We start from the raw sequence: 18,974 nt of genomic DNA, 5'->3' as shown, positions 1-18,974 counted from the left end.
ATACTAAGGGAAATGAGCCAGCCATAGCAAATATTGTAAGATAACACATACACGGATAAATCTAAACAAGTTGAGGAACAGTGATTGCTGTGGGGTACAGGGCAAGGGTGAGATGTGGGGAAAATGGAAGTCTTTTGGTCAATAAACTCCGGAGAGCTAATGGACAGAATGATGACATCAGGTAGCAACAGATTTGAAAGTAAAATTAACTGTGGGTCTTCATTAGGTGTTCTCACGACATATGGACAAACGCACGTACAACAGGAAACCGTGTGAAGTAGAGATTACATAGGCAGACTGCAATAACTACTTACAATATATCCATATGCCAAGATGGCACATTATATATTTTAAATCTATACAACTTTAATTTAACAGTTATGCGTTAATAAGTTATCAACGTTGTCCATTCATATTGAGCTGTGATTTTGAATGTTGCAAGCTGGGGTAGTATAAGTCAGTCCCCAAAAGAATTAAGTTAGAGAAGCTATTAACTTTTGGGGGAAGAGAACACAAGTAAGTACAGCATTCTAATTAGTGATATATAGTTTACATAAAGTAACAACATTTCTGTAAAGCAACAAAAAGATTTTTCCTCCAAATCTAAAACTATACTAAAATGGAGAAACTCTATTAAATTTCATATATTCACTTACCAGGACTTTGACCTTTCAAAAGTTATGAATCGTTCTGACCCTCATATGTAGATTAAGGATAAAAGCACCAGACCTGACCAGCCTTACTGACATAATGTGTGGATTGGATGGGCCATTTTAAATGGAAGTCTATGAAGTGCTATGGAGATTCGACTTCTGACACTGATTTTAAAATAAGCACAAAGATTTCCTCACCAAAGTAATTCTATTTGATTTGAACAGTCTGCAAAGTTCATAGTTGAGTTCGATGTCTAAAAATCAGAGTCCATGATTTCCATTATTCCCAACATGCATTCATTATCACCCACCTGCACTAATCTTGGTTACAGAGCAGAGGTCAAAGCACGCCAGTCAATAGGGGATGTCATCATAGTGTAAACTTTTCAGTCTAAGAAGATCTACTATTGCTTCAGGGCGAGGATGATAAAAGAGAGGGCATGATGAGAACTGACTTGGGTAGGAAGGGTTATTTCACACAGAAATTGGAGAGGAAGGTAGGTCTTCCTACAAAGTAAAGAAAGGCAGGTGATAAGAAGGGAAACGGGGAAAACAGTGTAACAATAAAGGTGGGGCTTAGCAAGGGACAGAGAATGCACAGTTACAGTACTGTAAAGGGAGTGAAAGGAATTACTATGTGTGGATGAACTGGGGAATCAGACATGGAAAAGGGGGTTTGGAAAAAGAGCATTCAGGCCATAGTGAGGAAGACTACCTGCTGAGTCCAAATACTGTAATAAATACAATATAGCATAACATGACATAGCATAACATAACACACATAATACAACACATCATCACACAATACTACTCCCTGGACTTCCACACACATCCACCTCCATTTATCACACCAGTGTAATGAGTTCTGTGCATTGGTGATGAAAACACTAAAAAGAAAACACTCTACTTCCTTCATACAAATAAATGGCAGAGATGAAACATGACCCCTCAGACAGTAATATTCTAGACACTATTCTAGCACTGAGAACAAATTCATGCACTTACAGATAACAAAATTACACAATACCTACTTCATTCATCTGGAGGCTGCAACAGTTATGTGGGCCTTGGGGAGACAAGCAGGGTAAAGTTCACTCTGTGTTGGGCATTTACTGCTGGGCATGCAACCTATCCATCAGAAGAGTTTGATTCCCCACTGGAACTTCCTTTTAGAAGTTGGTAACAAGCACCTCCTTCAATTACTGATAATAGATTGTAAGGTAAATATGTGTTGGCTTTAGAGGGTATAATATTCATAAATTCAGTTTCACCTAGAACTGCATAAAATGGAGGACAGGAATCTAGACTGAGCTGTTGTGTTTGAATTTCCAAAGTCAGGAGATGCTCAATGCATTAGACACCCATAAGCAAAAATATGAAAATGGTCTTGAGTATTTCACAGGACTGCAATAAATATTCAGAACAAAGCTATCCCTCCATTCCTTACCACCACAATGGACAAAAATATAAAATTTGTGTTTATGCAATACAGTAAAGAAATGCCTATTCATTACTGCATGTAATCATATGAATATGTATTAGGCCAATCTAAAAATGTTATAGTAGTTATATTTTGATCATCAAAATAATTTTCATACTTTGTGATGCATCTCAAATTTTTGAAGTTAAGAAAAAAGCCAAATCAAATCCTCTTGCGAGGAAATAGAGGCTGTAAGTCCCTTACTGTCATTAAATGACAGAGAGAGCTAAGACGTGTTTAACAATGGGAAAATAATCAAACAGACCCCGTAAGAAATGTTTAAAAGTAATATTGTTCTCTAGAGACTAAATAAGAGAACCCAGTCAACTCATGAGTGTACATACATGCATGTATACTACTTAAAAGTAAAGATGAAAAGTGTAATAAATATAAAATTGCGATGTGCTTATGTTTCTCTGCTCACATAGAAAGCAAGCATGATAATGAGACACACAGGCACACAACAAAAGAGGAGAGACGTGTGCATATGCTCTGACTCACTGTTAAACATTTCAGGAGGAATCCTTGTCCATGTGTGTTGTGTCTTACCAATAAATCTATAACCTATAAATCCAAAGGACAATCTAGACTCTATCTCTCTAATACAGAAATTATTCTTTACAAGCACAGTATCTTCTTGACACAATGTGGCATGCAGTTAATCCTAAATCCATTCCTTTGCTTTTATACTTTTCATGAAGTCCTGATGCTGGGTAACAGTGTTATGTAACCACACTTCAAAGGCCTCTCTAAGCCAAGAAACATAGCCACAGCCTTGCCTTCAGCAATCACACTCTAGTGAGTCATCCACCCGACCTTATTTGCTTATTAGAAAACCTGTATGCAGGCTGCAAATGTCATACTCTGAATTTACATTTTAAAAGGCACATCTTGCAGCAGTTTTAATAAAAATATTTTTAAGAACTCAGGTCAAATCCAACTATTTACTCATCTGTTCCCTTTGCTTTAAATATTTTTGGCCTGCATTCACATACTTCTCATGAGCCATGTTTGTGATGGCTCCTTTTAGCATCTGATCTTGTGACAGTTGAAATGCCATTTGGAAAGGGGGATGCTATTGTCACGATCATTTCCACCTCCGCCCTAGCAGCATACTGACAGATGACTTAAAAACCTGTGACTGTTCTGTTGTTTCTGGTTTCAGGCCGATAGTCATTTTTACAGACCGAGTCATATGCTGTACAATTAACCTGTGAGTTTGCATGTGCTTTCACACAGTAAACTTGGATGCAGTACTGGGGTTACATATAGAGCCATGATGCATCTATACTCCACTCGAGAATACAGAAGACAACAAGAATTGAAGAAGATGACCTGAATAGCTATGTTTTACTTTAAAAGAATAGGTTTTCCTTGTTGTAGACATTGCTTACAAAGAAAATAGGGAAGAATTCCGAGGAAGATTATATGGCAGATGACTGGAGGTGGGAAAGGAGACAGGAAGACTGGGAAAGTGTGAAGATTGCCACACTTGCTTTGAAACATTTTCTAATGAAACTCATTTTCTCCAGAATTGTATCAAAATAATTTTTAACATTATAGAAATAATCATCACTAATCTCACCATTGCGAACATGCCAAAACTCATGTAGAAAATATAAAAAAATCAAGGGAAATATACCATAAGATTACTGGTAAGGGAAGGTCTTTTTAATATACACACTGCTTGATTTTATCAGCCACATGCCAGAGGGAAAGCCTCAGGTAGCCACAGGCTTGTTTCTTGGACTGTCTCTTACACCAGGCTGACATAACTCACCTTATAGACTGCACAGGGATATAAAACTAAATATGTAAAAGGAAAACAGAAGGCCTCCAGAAGATGCACTACAAAATACAACGTTTCCCCACATTACCAAAAAAGAGGCACTGCCATTTGTATTGTGCTTAGAAAGGACAGGTTTTCCTGAGGCCCTCACAGGTTTTAATTTTGATACAGTGCTCACTTGATAATATATTGGGTGAAGAAATGAAACAGTGATACATAAAATAAAAGCATACTATGTTCTCCTCTTTGCAGATGAACAATGTGAAATCACAAGAAAAAATAGCATACTGGGAAAACGTATTCTAGCTTTCTAATCATGAAATGTTAAACTTGCCTGTTTATGAGGTCTCAGTAATGCATCCCCACTTTACCATCCACCATGCTGAAGAATCCTGGGGTTGGTACCCTGAACATTAACAGTTAAAATGATGTAAGATATAAGTGTGAAGGTAAAGGCTCTCTGCTATTGTTTTTGCTACTCTTCCTGACATAGGTACTAATTCTTTTGAAGAAATAATGCTTATACTTTGGCAGTCACCACAGTGACCATATTAAAAAACTTATTGATGCAAATAAGTCTTATCTTTCAATTTTTCAAATTTTGTATTATTCCAGGAGACAGCTAAAAGCATACTTAAAGTTTTCTCCTCCCTTGCCAAAACAGCTCCCTTTACAAGTTCCTGGGAAGACAGCCATCACAAATTCTCCAAAGTTCTAGTCAGGTTGATGCCTTGCCATTTGATATGCAAGATTCACAGGTTCAAAAACTGACACTGCCTGAGAATTCAGACATGCTACCTACGAAATATTTGTATTTCATAGTGACAGAAGAAATTCAAATGACTTTTGGAGAAACTTGAATTTTTTCAGATATTAAATTCAGTTTCTTAGGAATTCAGAATCTGTAGAATTTCTTTACTTGATAAATACATACAATCTTGACATTGAGGACTCTTCACGGCAACGATCTCCATTCCATTTACATGCCAGAAAAACCAATTACTATAGAACATTTTGGTAAAGTCAGAAATAAAATAACAGGATTTTAATTTATTCATGTTTCTGTATCTAAAATCACTTTGTAATAGTTTAAAGGTAAAAAAGAAAAAAAAAAAAAGGCGAAAGGGCAAAACCAAATTAGACTTGCATGATGTTATCGATTAGAAAAAACCTTAAGTTTAGAACAACAAAAAAGTAGCAAGGAGAGATGTCTCTTTTGCCTCAGGAATATGGCAGAGTCTTAAAGACTGGCAGTGGAGAAATATGACTGAAGAATTTCTTTACAGACTCTCTCAAAAGATGAGAAGGCAAAAGCAAATACCCACTGTACCTTTTTATGCTAGCAGTTGGGATTTTGAGTTAAAATTATTAACTGAGAAAGGGTAAGAGATTATACTAGTGCATCATGAGAAAAGGTCCAGACTCTGAATGAAAGTATAGTGGAGCCAGAATGTGGTGTGCTGGTGGAGAAAATGACAGGATACCTCCATTCATCAAACTGCATGATCAGGGAAGCTTGCTTCCAGATGTGGCAGCCTCACTTCGATAGAAGCGGAATTTACATTTTTAAGAAAAAGGGGCGAAAGAAGGAAGGAAGGTATGGATGGAAGAAGGAACAGAAGAAGGAAGGGACCCCATGAGTTTGTCTGAGAGAGGGAAGCAGACACCGGTCCCATGCTAACCAAGGAGATACAGTTGTTACTCTCTGGGAAAAGGAAAATCAGCCCACTCTATTGTAGTGTCACTGGCTGCATCAACCACACTCCAGGGCATGCCTCCTGCCTAGGAACAGCTGGTCAACTCAAAATGGAGTCCATGTTATTTTCTGTGGATTTTGTTTTGTTTTATTTGTACTTTTCTGTCTTATTAGTTTTCTTGTTTATCATTTGTCTGTTCTGTTTATTTTTTGGGGGGGAATGAGAATATGGAATTAGGTAGATGTGGAGAGAGATAGGAGGATCTGGGATGAACTGAAGGAGGGGACAGAATATGATCAAAATATATTACATAAAAATTTTTGAAATAAAAATTAAAGAGACTTTACATTTCCCCTTACAGTTTCTGAATCCTTTCATTCCAGAAAGAGGTTCATATGCCTTTTCTTAATCTCTGTCCCTGACCTTACTTCAAGCCTAGCTATGCTTTAGGTATCCTATAACATCCCATGATTGGCACCTGGAATTCCAATCTCTTTTCACACAATCTTTTACAGAATGGTTCGTAAAAACTTCCTCTAGTATACACATCCTTACCAAGTGACTTCCTAGTTCACAAACCTTCAATAGTGTATCACAAAATCTCAGTTTAAAAAACCTTAGACTAATTAGTAGAGAATTAAAAAATCTTCTATGACACGATCTCAAACGGTACTGTCAGCTTTATCTCTTAGAACTTTTATTATAATCACCATTCTTTAACTAATCTTCTGTACTGCCCGTTATCTAAGGATGGTCTGTGCTTCCAACCACTGGGATGGCCTTTCTCATTTTACTGTACTGCATACACGCCAATTCCGAAGGTGGAGGCTTATCAATCTTTTCCTGTTTTTCACTTTCTCTGCCTTGTTTTCCCATGGAGTCTGTTCGCTGCCCTCTCATTTATCTCCTTTTATCTTTTGTAATCCTTGGGGTTCATTCATCTCTGCTCCAATAAGGGCAGGGCAGCATAGCAAACGTGCAAGGACTGAGACAGATGCCAAGTAACCTGCACCGTAAATAAGCAGAGAGCACTGGAAACATTCTCCTCGCCCCTTCTCTTCTGAACCCACCCAGATCTGCTTCCCTGCCAATCCCAATCAAAACAGTGTGCCATGCCTTACCTTTGCAAAGAGACAGAGAAAGGGGAACTGTTGAGTTACATGCTCTTTCTCACTAGGCAGAAATGAGGGGTAAGGAGATGATTCCCAGAGCCAACTATGAAAGATTTTACATGGAAAAATGGAGTGTGGATCTATTGCTTATTAGAACAAAATACTCCTTTCAAAATTTTTCAAAATTATAATATTCAGAGTTTAAAAGCAAAGTTCATGAATAATCCAGTACAAATAAGATGGGCAATGGTAATGACCTCAAGTCCCCCCCCCTTTTTGGAGGAGGAAACTGAGTTTGAGGTCCACGTTAGTGTTTATAATACGTGCTTACACTGTGCCTTACTGAATTTCAGTAGCCACATGTGCATGCACAGAAAAGGATATTTCCCTGGCAATGCAGTCCCGACTCGGTAGTCAGCATAGCTCTTGCTTGGGTGGAAGTTGAAGATAAAAAGGAGTCCTGCTCTCTCAAAGGTGATGATCTTATTGTCTTCGTGTTTTTCACTCACATAGGCCTGTAAGGAGAAAAACGTAACACATTGCTCTGAGATACTTCTGCAGGGAAGCTTTTCCTAGGGGCTTGCTTTCTCCTTCTTAATATGTGTTCCTCATTATTATTCTTAAACAAAATCCCTGATCTCTATATTTTTTGCATGCTACAATTTTAAAACTCAACCTAAAGAAAACAATTTAAAGAATATAATAACCCCGCTGTCCACATTCCACTCTGAGAGTACAAATAGAGGGTTGGTGTTGTAGGTAATTCTGAAGTCAAAACAAAACAAAACAAAAAAGCATGGCATTTTCAGTTTGTAATATTTGTTTACATTAGGCCAAAGTACAAAGGCATTTTCCCAAGACTTTGTTTCAGTATCCAAATTAATGAGGCAATATAAATAAAATTATTTTTCAAAGTTACTATACGGTTATATCCAGTTTCAAACTCATAGTTATTCAAAAAATTCATACATTTTTACTTATCTCCAGAGAATCAATGACAACCTAAAGTCCACTGCAATGTGCACTGGATACTTCTTAATAATATGAAAAGGTCTAAAATGAATTACATTTGCACACTCCCTGACTCCTGTTTACAGCTGTCTTTGAAAACTTGTGCACCTTGGGCTCTACTTTTGCCCAGTTCTAGTGTTGTAGCTGTATCGCCATGTTTATCAGCAGCATCTCTCCTGGTAATTTAGCAGTGAGAACTCCAGCTCCAGAGTAAACAGTGCTTTTTCCTATTCAAATTTGTTCCTCTGGAAAAGGAGCATCGTTTTGCTCTCTCTTCTGGAAATGGCATTTCTAGTAAATATAATTAGGCCATGCATATCATGTACCCAGTCTTGCTGAATATACAAATATCTTTGTTCAATCACTAAACATGGAAACCAAAGATACTACAGTAAAAAAACATATCAACAGTAATTTCAAACAGTATCAGTAGAAAACAAATACTATCTGCTAATTTTTACAAGAGGAAGAAAAAAGCCTATATAAAATTTGCACCTGTTAATTACATTTTCTCAAACTCATTGAAAATGGAGTCTTTAATTCCAGAGGAGAGTTCAGATTTATGCAAAGTACACGACATCTATTGAAATGACATGTTAGAGACCAGTAAAAATGGGGAAACAGGAATAAAAAAAATCTAGGTGTTGTCAGAGTCATTTGGGGGGGGCAGCATAATTATTTACACAAAGAAAAACAAGTCAAAACAATTATGATGTTTCCACAGCAGTTTCCAAAATGGGCTTCATGCAGTGTCTGCCATTTACTTTTAACCAATTGAAATGAAAATTATTAAATTTAAACAACAACAACCAACTAACCAGAAAGCTAAGCACGACAGTATGCTTACCATTTTCATTATCTATTGGAGAGCATCCTGTGACATGTTTTGACAACCCACAGTACATTACAGAGCACTAGTCACTGAATAATGAAGGGCTGCTCAAAGGTCTGCATGCAGATTTAAAGCGATTGCCATTCTAAGCATGCCCAGTGCTGGTGACTAAAACATCACATTCAGAGCAAAGAGCTTACCTGTGGAGCTGAAAGCCAACCACATCTTTCTTCCAATCTATTCATATCTCTGTCAAAGTTATTTAGAAACTTATAGCGAAGAAGGTCGTCATCAGTTAAATTAAACTGCCTTCTGGCGTAATGGTAACTCTCATTATTCCCTTTCCTTGGGAAGTCTAACCATTCAGGATGCCCAAATTCATTACCTGGATTAAAACAAACAGAATGTTTCTCAAATGTAAAAATCAGGTTGAAATGGTAGTATTTCTTACTAAGAGAACACCATGATTACATATCTTAATGTTACTTAAAAATCTGTTTAGAGTCTAATTCACTAAAGCTGCATCCTGTGAGCAACGTAGGGGTCTACTTTCCAAACAGAAAGTACCAGGCCTGGGCAGGTGGCTCATAGAGTAAGAGTGCTTCCTGTGCAATTATGAGTATGTAAGTTCGAATCTCTACTACCCACACAAAATAGCCAGGCACGGCTGCACACATTATAATCTTGGTAGCACAGGGTGGAACTAGGCAGATGTTTGAAGCTGGCCAGACAGTGCAGCCAACTCAGAGTGCTACTGATGTGTGACAGACCATAACTCAAGGCAGTAGTTAGAGGACAATGGTGGAAGACACTTGATTCTCTCTTCCTGCCTTCATTTGTGTACACATATGTTGTGGAGACTTGGTTAGATAGCCAATTGTAGGGGGGGGGCTTAGCACAATGGGCGTACGCTTCTCTGGAGATACGTGACTGAATAGAACCCGGCACACACAGGCATATACTCACACGCGTCATATATACACATCATCCCACCACCCTACCACCAACAAAATTAAACAAAGCAAAACAAAGCAAAACAAGAAGTAACACATTTAGACTCTAAGGCCCCATGGTCCAGCTTCAGCTGATTAAAATATAAAGATTTTCCTACCACACTATCATAGGCACATAAGGTGTAAATTTCCTGTATTATAGACATCTAAGCCATTACTAGTATTATTAACTGTCTATATTCCTCTCTCAGATTTCCTGGTTACTTTAGACCTGTATCTATAATTCAGTCCATGTGTAATTGAGACACTTGGATGGGAATTAATTTAAATATTATTTCTTGCTAGAATGATAAGAAGTCCAATGCATACTCCAAATGACTTTACAGATTTTGTTGAACCCTCCTGGAAGGCATCACCCTCCCTGTGGAGTGGAGGGGGGGAGGATGGGATGGGAGGGTGGTCTGGGGGCATGGGATGGTTGGAGACAAGGATGGAGGGAGGAAGGGAGGGAGAGGGATCTGGGATCAATATGTAAACTAAGGAAAAAAAAAACAAGTCCAATGCAAATCAATATGATCTACCATGGAACTGATTTACATGGGGAACTTTGCTAAGAGACTGTTTATTTTACATATAACACCGCAGGTCTAGAGTCATAAAAATAAAAATTCCATAAAGTAAACTATCTGTAAACAGTTCACTAAATTCTAATATTTCACTCTAAATGAAAATGATTCTTATGATGTGTGCATACTGCAGCAGAGGAAAGCCGGGTTTCTGACTCTGTGAGCCCACAGTGACTGTAAGACACTTGATGAGCCCTGGAGTCCCTTTATGTTACACTGAGAACCCTGCTTAAGGAAACATCAGTGGCTGTGGAGTGGCCAGCCACAAACGGACAAGTATACCACACCTCCATCAAGGCTCAAGGACCATCTCAGAAGAGGGGACAGGAAAATCGAAAGCCAAAAGTCATGAAGAACTGAAGAAAATCACATGTCCTAGACACGAATGGACTATTGCACACAAACCTAAAACCTGCACAAGATTAAACTATAAAAGTAGCATGGAGAGAAGAGTTCATGAGCCTTCACTCTCCAGGCGAGCTATAGAAAGCAATGGCTCCTAGGGAGGAAGAATGTGTCTTTCCTTAAAGGCATGGCCCATAGTAAAAGGCCCCATATCCAGGAATACAAATGAGGCCCAAATTGGACTCCCTGGGTTACTTAAACTAAAAACCTGATCAAGTACTTAGTGTCACAACCCAAATTAAGATTTCTGTATCCATTATAACTTTTATTTAACATAAGTTATCAAAGATAAATTCACTTATTTAAAATACAAACTAATAAGCAAATTTAATAAGAATATGAAACATAATTTCTAATAGGAAAATACACCATTATGACATGGTAAAACTCTATTAGGTAATCCCATATTGATCTCTATTAGATTCTCATAGGGCTTCTGAAAACCCTCCCTTAGAGGCTTCTTCTTAAATTGAAAGGACCAGAAAGCTACATAACAACAACAAAAGTAGAAAAAAAAAAAAAAAACGGTATCAGTGGCTACTGACAAAAAACATTCTACAGAGTGGGTTTTCATGTCATCACGGTAGTAAATGAGCTGACCTGTGGCAAATTAAGTTTAATGTGGATGAACCCAACATCAAATTTCATCTCTTGGTTCAAAGCCATAAACACAAGTGCAAAATAAATGGCAGTAAATCACATGAAGACTCTGAAAGTGACCTTGGAATAGCAGCAAACCATTCCCAAGCTGAACCGCAAAACCTGCAAAGTGCCTGTTAGTAGCTCCCAGCTCGAACACCTAATGAAGAAAAATACTGTCATTATGAAAAGTTAAAAAATGTTCTCCTCAGTTGTGGTCTACAAATTATTTTGGAAATATGGCAATGCTTGAGACAGTACAGTACAGTGAAATATGACCACCAAAATGAGCTGATAACTGAGGGTTGCTGTATATTAAAAATGATCAGAAACCTAAATGTATTTTTGAGATAGCCAAGAAGGTTGTGGATTTATTTTTAGCATAGACTATTCTATGGACTGGGAATAACACAGTCTGAATAAATATTTGAAATTAACCAAATGGAAAATGCTATTCTAAATCACATATAAATACTACGTATGCATGTCCATGTATGCTCTTTGATTAACTTGACAGGTACCCTGGGCTCATCAGGTTCTGGATGGCTCCATGGTATTCTATGGAACACATCCTATGTGTATTCCTTTATACAAGTTTCTCAAGTGGAAATGTTTCCTCCATGCTTTCTAGGCATCTTAACCTTCAGTGTATTTGAGAAAGAAATACTATATTTGAATCTTAGGTATTAAGAAAGTGGATCACAAGAATGCACAAGCAACATAAAAAGGAAATCATGAAGAGAAGCATTTTTTATAACTGCTAGCTGATATTCAACAGATGAGAGGCTAAGTAAAGTCACATTTGAAATTCCTGTGCGACCCTGAGACAATGACTATGACACTCGAGAACAATACTTCTGAGTCCAGGAATGCATCCAAGGTAGGTAGGCACTCACGAACAAAGCATCTTTCTGCTCATTAAGTTCTGATTGTGATCAGTAGTGTAACATACGGGATATTACCAAATTCAAAATAATGGGACGAGAACAATTCGTGAGTCCTCACTTGGGATAACTTGTACGGAAATTCATGGTTCACACCATGATTCACTGAGTTGAACAGAACAGCAGGCTTGAATGCATTCAGAAATGACAATGCTGACATGTTTGCCTCAACAACTTTAGAGCAAAATCAGGACATAGGTGACTAATGCTGCAGCAGTTAATGATTCTAGTAAATGCCACACACTTCTTTCTCTTCCTTTCCATTTCCTCTGTACACATTCCCATTCATGTCTAGTTAATTGTGAAAAACCTCTAAGCACAAAATTCCTATTGGGATTCCTTTCCCTGTAATTAATTTTTTTTCCTGTTTGATGTAAAGGACCAAGCTATAAATTGACAAGAAGCCAGCTGGTAGAGTGATGAAATTCAAGACAATATAACTAATGAAAAGCTCCAGCTCTGTTAGCTGAACATTTTGATTAGCAGGCTTGTGTATTTTGTTTCTCTAAACTGCAATGCATACTAATTTTACCTTGGAATTAATTAAAGTCTACCATGGCCTCCGTGCTGTGGATGTTATATAAGCCTTTGTTATTCCCAAGTTTATGTATATATGAAAATAATGCAGAATTCTAATGGGTGGGGACTTTCCACTTCTTTGCTTAACTGTACTGAAAACTAGCTTTTAAAGAAATTCTCTGTTTTCAATTACTTTATGTTTCAGGCCTGTAATAAGTGTGCTCTTAACAAAAGGAAGAACAACGAATACAAGAATTTTCCAAACCGGGGTCTAATAGTTTCCTTTCTATACAAATAGAACTGTAGTCACTAACCTTCCTCATTGCCACAGATCTACATGGTGACAGGGGCTGCCTCCATCTAATGGTTCCTGTTAGCTCTACACACCTGTCATGTGCACAGCTCTAATACACACTTACATTTTTAATACTGCTTGTGGCAGATGAGGCATGTACCAGTATCTAATGGGCAGAAAAGACCCAGGAGTGGGTCAAGAAGACATAAAGGAACAATGAGAGCTGTTATAAGGAAGACATGGAAAAAGAGTGGCAGAGTATCAGATTTCACCCCCCCACACACACACACAAGATCACACAGAAAGACTCTGGCTGGGCAGTATTGGGGGTAAAGGAAGACTGCTCTAACATTCCTTCGAAAAGAAGAGGTAGGCAGTCAAACTTCGGAGGTAATCTCAGAATTGTAAAACATTATCTTTGCTATGAAGAGGCCCACACATCTTTGTAAAAGACCAGGAATAGCCTGGGGAAATAGAAGATACCTGGCATATGAGGTGAGTTTTAAGTGGGCTCGGAAGGATACATATATTGGTGGCAGGAGAGGGTAAAATAAGCCAGAAATTGAGAAACTCAATTTCTTGTAGAGAAGAATAGGACTGGAATAGGACTTTGAAGGCCAGAGGGTCAGAAGGAAAGTCAGTACAAGTGGGAAACAGAAGGCTGAACTCAGGGATGGAGGTCAGCTGTGCAAGCACTACAATGAACATACAGGTGGACCTAGATCTCAGAAGACACCAAGGAATGGAAAGGACATCGATATAACTGAGAATACATTGGAATTACTGATAAACGAATCAAAGAAAATACCTGTGATAAGTCTCCTATTTCTTTATTTGAAGACATTCTGATGAAGAACTTTAAACAGTACCTGGAATGGAAGGCCCATTCCCAATGAGAGTCATATATTCACGTGGACAGGCTCTCCAGTTCATGTAATTAAGACACAAAGAGACCAGTACACTACTAAGTATACTCAACAATTGTATGGTAAATATAAAAACTAATATGCTGTACTTAACAGGTGATGAAACCTAGTTCTTTATCCTCTTAAATATGAGGGATGGCAATCCAAAACAAATGTAGCATTTGCCATTTGCACCATTCAATGATGGGACAGTGACTAATTTCTATGACTGTGATGCTAGAGGATGTGTCAAGGGTCACAAGTGGTGCAGTGAATGCCACTCCTACGGTAGCAAGGTACTTCCATTCTGTTTCTCTTCCCCGGCTCTTGCTACCTCCCCCTGATCATTTATGCATAAGAATATGGAAGGGGATTGTCAAATTACCTGTGGCCAATTGGTAGACCATTTCCAATTCAAACTATTCAATTCAAATCCACGAGTAGGGCACAAGCCACCAAACAAAGTAAATGTTCAGGTGTCTGGGTCTGAAGGTTGTCAAAACAAAATGAACTAACACACAGAAAAAAGAAAAACAAAACAAAACTCTGTCCCCGTAAGTACAAAAACTAGATTAACTTTATATGATGTATAGATGCACCAGAGAGAATACAGACATGCTTTAAAAATAACTAGTTTTTGAAATGCTACACTATAGAACTATTAATAGGGAAGGGTAATTATACAATTTCTAATGCTTTCATTTACCAAATAGAAAACCATTTTAATACATGAAATGTGTGATATTGTTAAAATGTTAAAAATTTAATGATGTTTTAATATTAAAAGAAGTTTAAATTTTCTATGTGCTTCCTATATACATATGTGCTACACTAACAGTTACTTGAACTCTAACAGAAATTATTCTATACAAAAAAATCATTCCCATTTTCAAATATATCAGAAAAGTAATTAATGTAGCTTTCTGAAGCCATTCAAGCATAAAGCTTCCAGGCTAGAATTCACATTTGATGTCTGTGTTCCATCCATTGTATTCAGTCCCAGTACTTGTTTCAAACAATTTCAATATAAAGCTTCAATGATTGTACAAGGGCTAGGGAAGATAGGGGACAAGAGCTGTAAATAAGGCATACTTTTTAATAAAGAATATTTATTACTCACCTGTGCTTCTTTTGTATTTTGTATGTTATGCTATTGTTACTGTTAATATTCTATGTTACAGCTGGTTAGTCACCAAAAACACTTCTATTTGCTTTGGTTTGGTAGTGCTGGGGACTGGACCTAGCAGTCTGGACACACATACAGGAACAAACAGTCCTTCACTGAGCTATACCTCAAGTCCAGCATTCTTTAACAAGGCTGTGCATCACTTGGCATACACTGCAATTTACCTGTTTGTTCATTTGTTTGCCTTTTTTGAACAATGATTTAAATAGTATAATGACACATTTTGACTTTTTCCCATCAGTTTAGACCTATTACCTCTACTAGCAAGCGTAAAATGTACATCCAACGATTTATTAAGTGTGTGATTAATTTCCTTTAAGTGCATTGCATCTGCTGCCTTTAGGAGACTAGTTTTAACAGTTATTGTCAAGTGTCCTTTTAGAGCACTTGGTGTGAGGCAAAGGGACTCATATAAACACTGTCTAACACAGTTTCTTTATTATTGCAAATTTGGATTCTATAAAAAAAAATAAGAGAACTATCAAGAGCAACAAAAGGAGTGTGCACAAACAGAAGTATATCTGCAGGCTCAGGACTTGTCTGATTCTCAGTGTCCAGAGTTCCACCTCCCAATGCTGCATCCACAGAAGACAGGGTTTCCTTCCTTTTTTGTTTAGTTTTTTTTTTCCTGTTTTCTATTTAAAATTTAAATTAGAAACTAGCCTGTCTTAGATGTCAATCCTTGCTCCCTCTTCCTCTCCTCCTCCCCTGCTCGCCACCAACCCTGTATCCCATCCCTCTTCTGCTCCATAGAAAGGGTGAGACCTCCAATGGGGGATCTTCAGTTTGTCACATAATTTGAGGCAGGGGCTAGGCCTCCCCAGTGTGTGTAGGCTGAGAAAGTATGCCTCTGTGTGGAATGGGCTCCCAAAGTCCATTGGTATACTAGGGATAAATATTGATCCACTACCAGAGGCCCCATAGATTGCCGAGTCTTCCTACTGTTTTTTTTTTTTTTTTCCCTTTTTTTAATACAAAGATTGGCAGTAATTGGAAAGGGATTCTCTGACATATTCTAAACTTATTTTATATTGCACAGTGCAATACTACTAGGAGACAATAAGCCGTGCAATGAAAAGCAACTTGGGTAGAAGTAAGAGGTCACTATGAAATGTCCTGTTTTTAGAATGGTTGAAGCTAAGTGAAAAGCACCCTAGGCAAGATTCCCTCATGGCCTCCTGTAGGAAGGAGGTTTGAGTAACTGGCATTTAGTTAGGACATCTACTGAAACACCTCACCTATTAAGTGAAATGGAATTGCAGGAGATGGGGAATCATAAACAAAGATAAAATTGGCTGACTGAGAAATAACACGTTCTCACACAGAGTAGAGAAGGGAGAAGAGAGTGTGTTTTGTGGTTATTTCCCCTTCAGCCTTAGGCTCAAAAGCTAAACAGTGAAGTCATATTGGGCCTATAGTGTTACCACCAAGTTGCTATCTCTGGGATCACATCAGCAAAGACAGGAATAAGAAATTAACACACCCCACTGGCCAACTAATCCTGCAATGCTAGGCCATGCCCTACAATCAGGTAGTAATTAAAAACAGAGTAGGTGGGGGAGGCTCCAAAGAAAGTACTTAAGTACCAACACCTGTTTAATTGAATCCTGGCATCACTTCAAGGTAGAAGAATGCTTCACTAAGAAAATCAGGATTTTTCCCGCTGAAGGTTGGCCAGGTTTCTCTCTTCCATGACCATTCATTTGTAGTCAGCAATTCTATTCGAGACTTAACTACCTGATCACAAATCAATCAATGGACTGGCATCTGTTTGCATGTCACTGACATTTCCAAGGTGCCGTAGTCCCGCCAGCAGTACTTTTAGCCTTGTTTGTGTATCAGCTCTTCCTTCATTTGGGGTCAGCAATGCCAAAATTACTAAGAAAGTTCCAAAAACAAGGCAACTATGGGTAACATGACTCTGCTCCGAATGAATGATCCTTACTTCGATACTGGCCTTTACAAAAATCTGAAGTTTTAAAGAAAATATGGTTTTCATGAAGTGGTGTATCAAACAGGTTTGAAGGCTGTTATAAAGGAAGACAGAAAATTGCAGAAACAAACAGTATTTTCAAGGTAACTGTATTGAAATCATCACACATAAATCTCCCTGAGAGGTAAACACTGCATGGACAGAAAGGAATATGACTATTCTCCATTTGTATAAACCATACATCTTCTCCGATGTTCTTCCATAAAGGACAACATTCTAAAACCAGCATCAACTGCTACACCTGGCGCCTTGATTGGTAGCTCTAGCTTTGCCAGTAGCTAGCCAGACCCTTTATTTGTATTCCTGATTCCAATTCAATAACTCAGATTTCTTTGCTCTCATTTCTTCTTTAACTCCTAGTACATAGGACCAGCACCCATTAAACAAGATGACAGGTAGGTACCTACTCCTCGCCCAATATTCTGACTTCATTGTCTCCTCCCAGTTTTTGACTAGCAATTTCTAATTATTCTGCCTGAAATTTAATTCACTCTATAACTCCAGGGTTAGTTATTGTCTCCTGCAACTGAGGTACCAGTGTTCTTCTGAAACAGTAACTTAATTTCCTCTTTCTCATTGGAAAAATTACTTCCTTTGTAAAGAGATTTTTCCTAGCCTGCATTATGCTCTCACATCTGAGTTCTGTTTTGTTTTTTGTTTGTTTGTTTGTTTGTTTGTTTAATAATGGATATGTGCAATTGGGAATCTTCCAAAGTGGACTTGTTCCTCTTCACTCTGTCCCGTGTACATCAGTGTCTTGAATCTTGAACCTGGTTATGTAGGCTGAGCTGTATTTCAGCTTTGTGTTTGGTAGCCTCTAATGTGAATTACATTCATGTGATTTTATGGAATTGTACTGACCATGTAACTGCTATGACACACATCCAAAAATATTTTCATGCTTCTGATTACAAAATGGAAAACGTGTACTGGGCGGAGGTGGTGCACAGCCTCAGTACTCGGGAGGCAGAGCCATGTAGATCTCTGTGAGTTCCAGGCCAGCCTGGTCTACAGAGCAAGTGTCAGAATAGGCTCCATAGATATACAGACAAACCCTGTCTCAAATAACCAAAAAGAAGAAGAAAAAAAATTAAATAAAAAAAGGAAAGGAAAACTTGAAGTATGCTAAAATCACAGATCAAACACAATACCAAATTTAACTAACATTTATTTTATGTTAAATGAATGTTAAATTTTAAACAACACAAAGAAATATATTCAGAAATAAATGTAATAGCATGCTTAAAGAGTAAGGAAATATCCAAGAGACTAATTAATTGGCTAAGAAAAGAGACATGAGCCTCCAGAATTGTGGCACATTAGAGCAGCTGAGTCCTTCAGAGACTGAAATATGGATGTATTTGTTAAAAAAAAAAGTGAACATTTCATCAAAGTTTCCTCCAAACTTCTCAAAACTTTACAAAGGATCATTAAATGTGTCAGCTATTTGGGGGGTAAAAAGGAACTTTTTAACATTCCAAGTGACAGATGACAAGATTCATGAATATCTAAAATATTCATAATTGGCAGACGTCCTAGACTATCACTAAGTAATATATACATACCTTAATATTACTTCTGAGATCCATTAACATGGGAGCCACATGTGAACAGTTGAGTGCAGAATAGGAATACTAACTGTGGTGTGTTTGAGGGGATGTTCCCCATAATCTCAGGAATTTAAATACTTAGTCCCTGGTTGGTAGTTGCTTTGGGAAGGATTGGATAGTATAGCATTGCTGAAGAAACTTGGTCACAGAGGGCAGTTTTTGAGGCTTCAAAAGATTCATGCTATTGACAGCGTCCGCTCTATTTCCTGCTTGCTATTGTTCAAGATGTGAGCTCTCAGTTTCTTCTGCTCCTTCAGGCTAACTCCACACACCCATGACAGATCCCAAACTTCTGGAACCATAAGTCCCAAATAAATCCTTCTTT

At 37.9% G+C, this 18,974-nt stretch overlaps 1 protein-coding gene across 1 annotated transcript in view; it reads right to left on the bottom strand.

The window, feature by feature from the left end:
* Window positions 1–18,974, bottom strand: part of Gbe1 (1,4-alpha-glucan branching enzyme 1) — a 215,415-nt gene that overhangs the window by 16,795 nt on the left and 179,646 nt on the right. The window contains exons 13-14 of the mRNA XM_051191744.1: window positions 8,775–8,959; window positions 7,116–7,246 (exon numbers count right to left, since the gene is read on the bottom strand). Coding sequence (XP_051047701.1) covers window positions 7,116–7,246; window positions 8,775–8,959 — 316 coding nt within the window. The remainder of the gene's footprint in view (window positions 1–7,115; window positions 7,247–8,774; window positions 8,960–18,974) is intronic.

Source organism: Phodopus roborovskii, unplaced genomic scaffold, assembly GCF_943737965.1.
Source record: "Phodopus roborovskii unplaced genomic scaffold, PHOROB, whole genome shotgun sequence".
In the NCBI taxonomy this organism is placed as follows: domain Eukaryota; kingdom Metazoa; phylum Chordata; class Mammalia; order Rodentia; family Cricetidae; genus Phodopus; species Phodopus roborovskii.
Note: the sequence above shows the minus strand (reverse complement) of the source record. Positions and strands in the feature narration are given on the sequence as shown.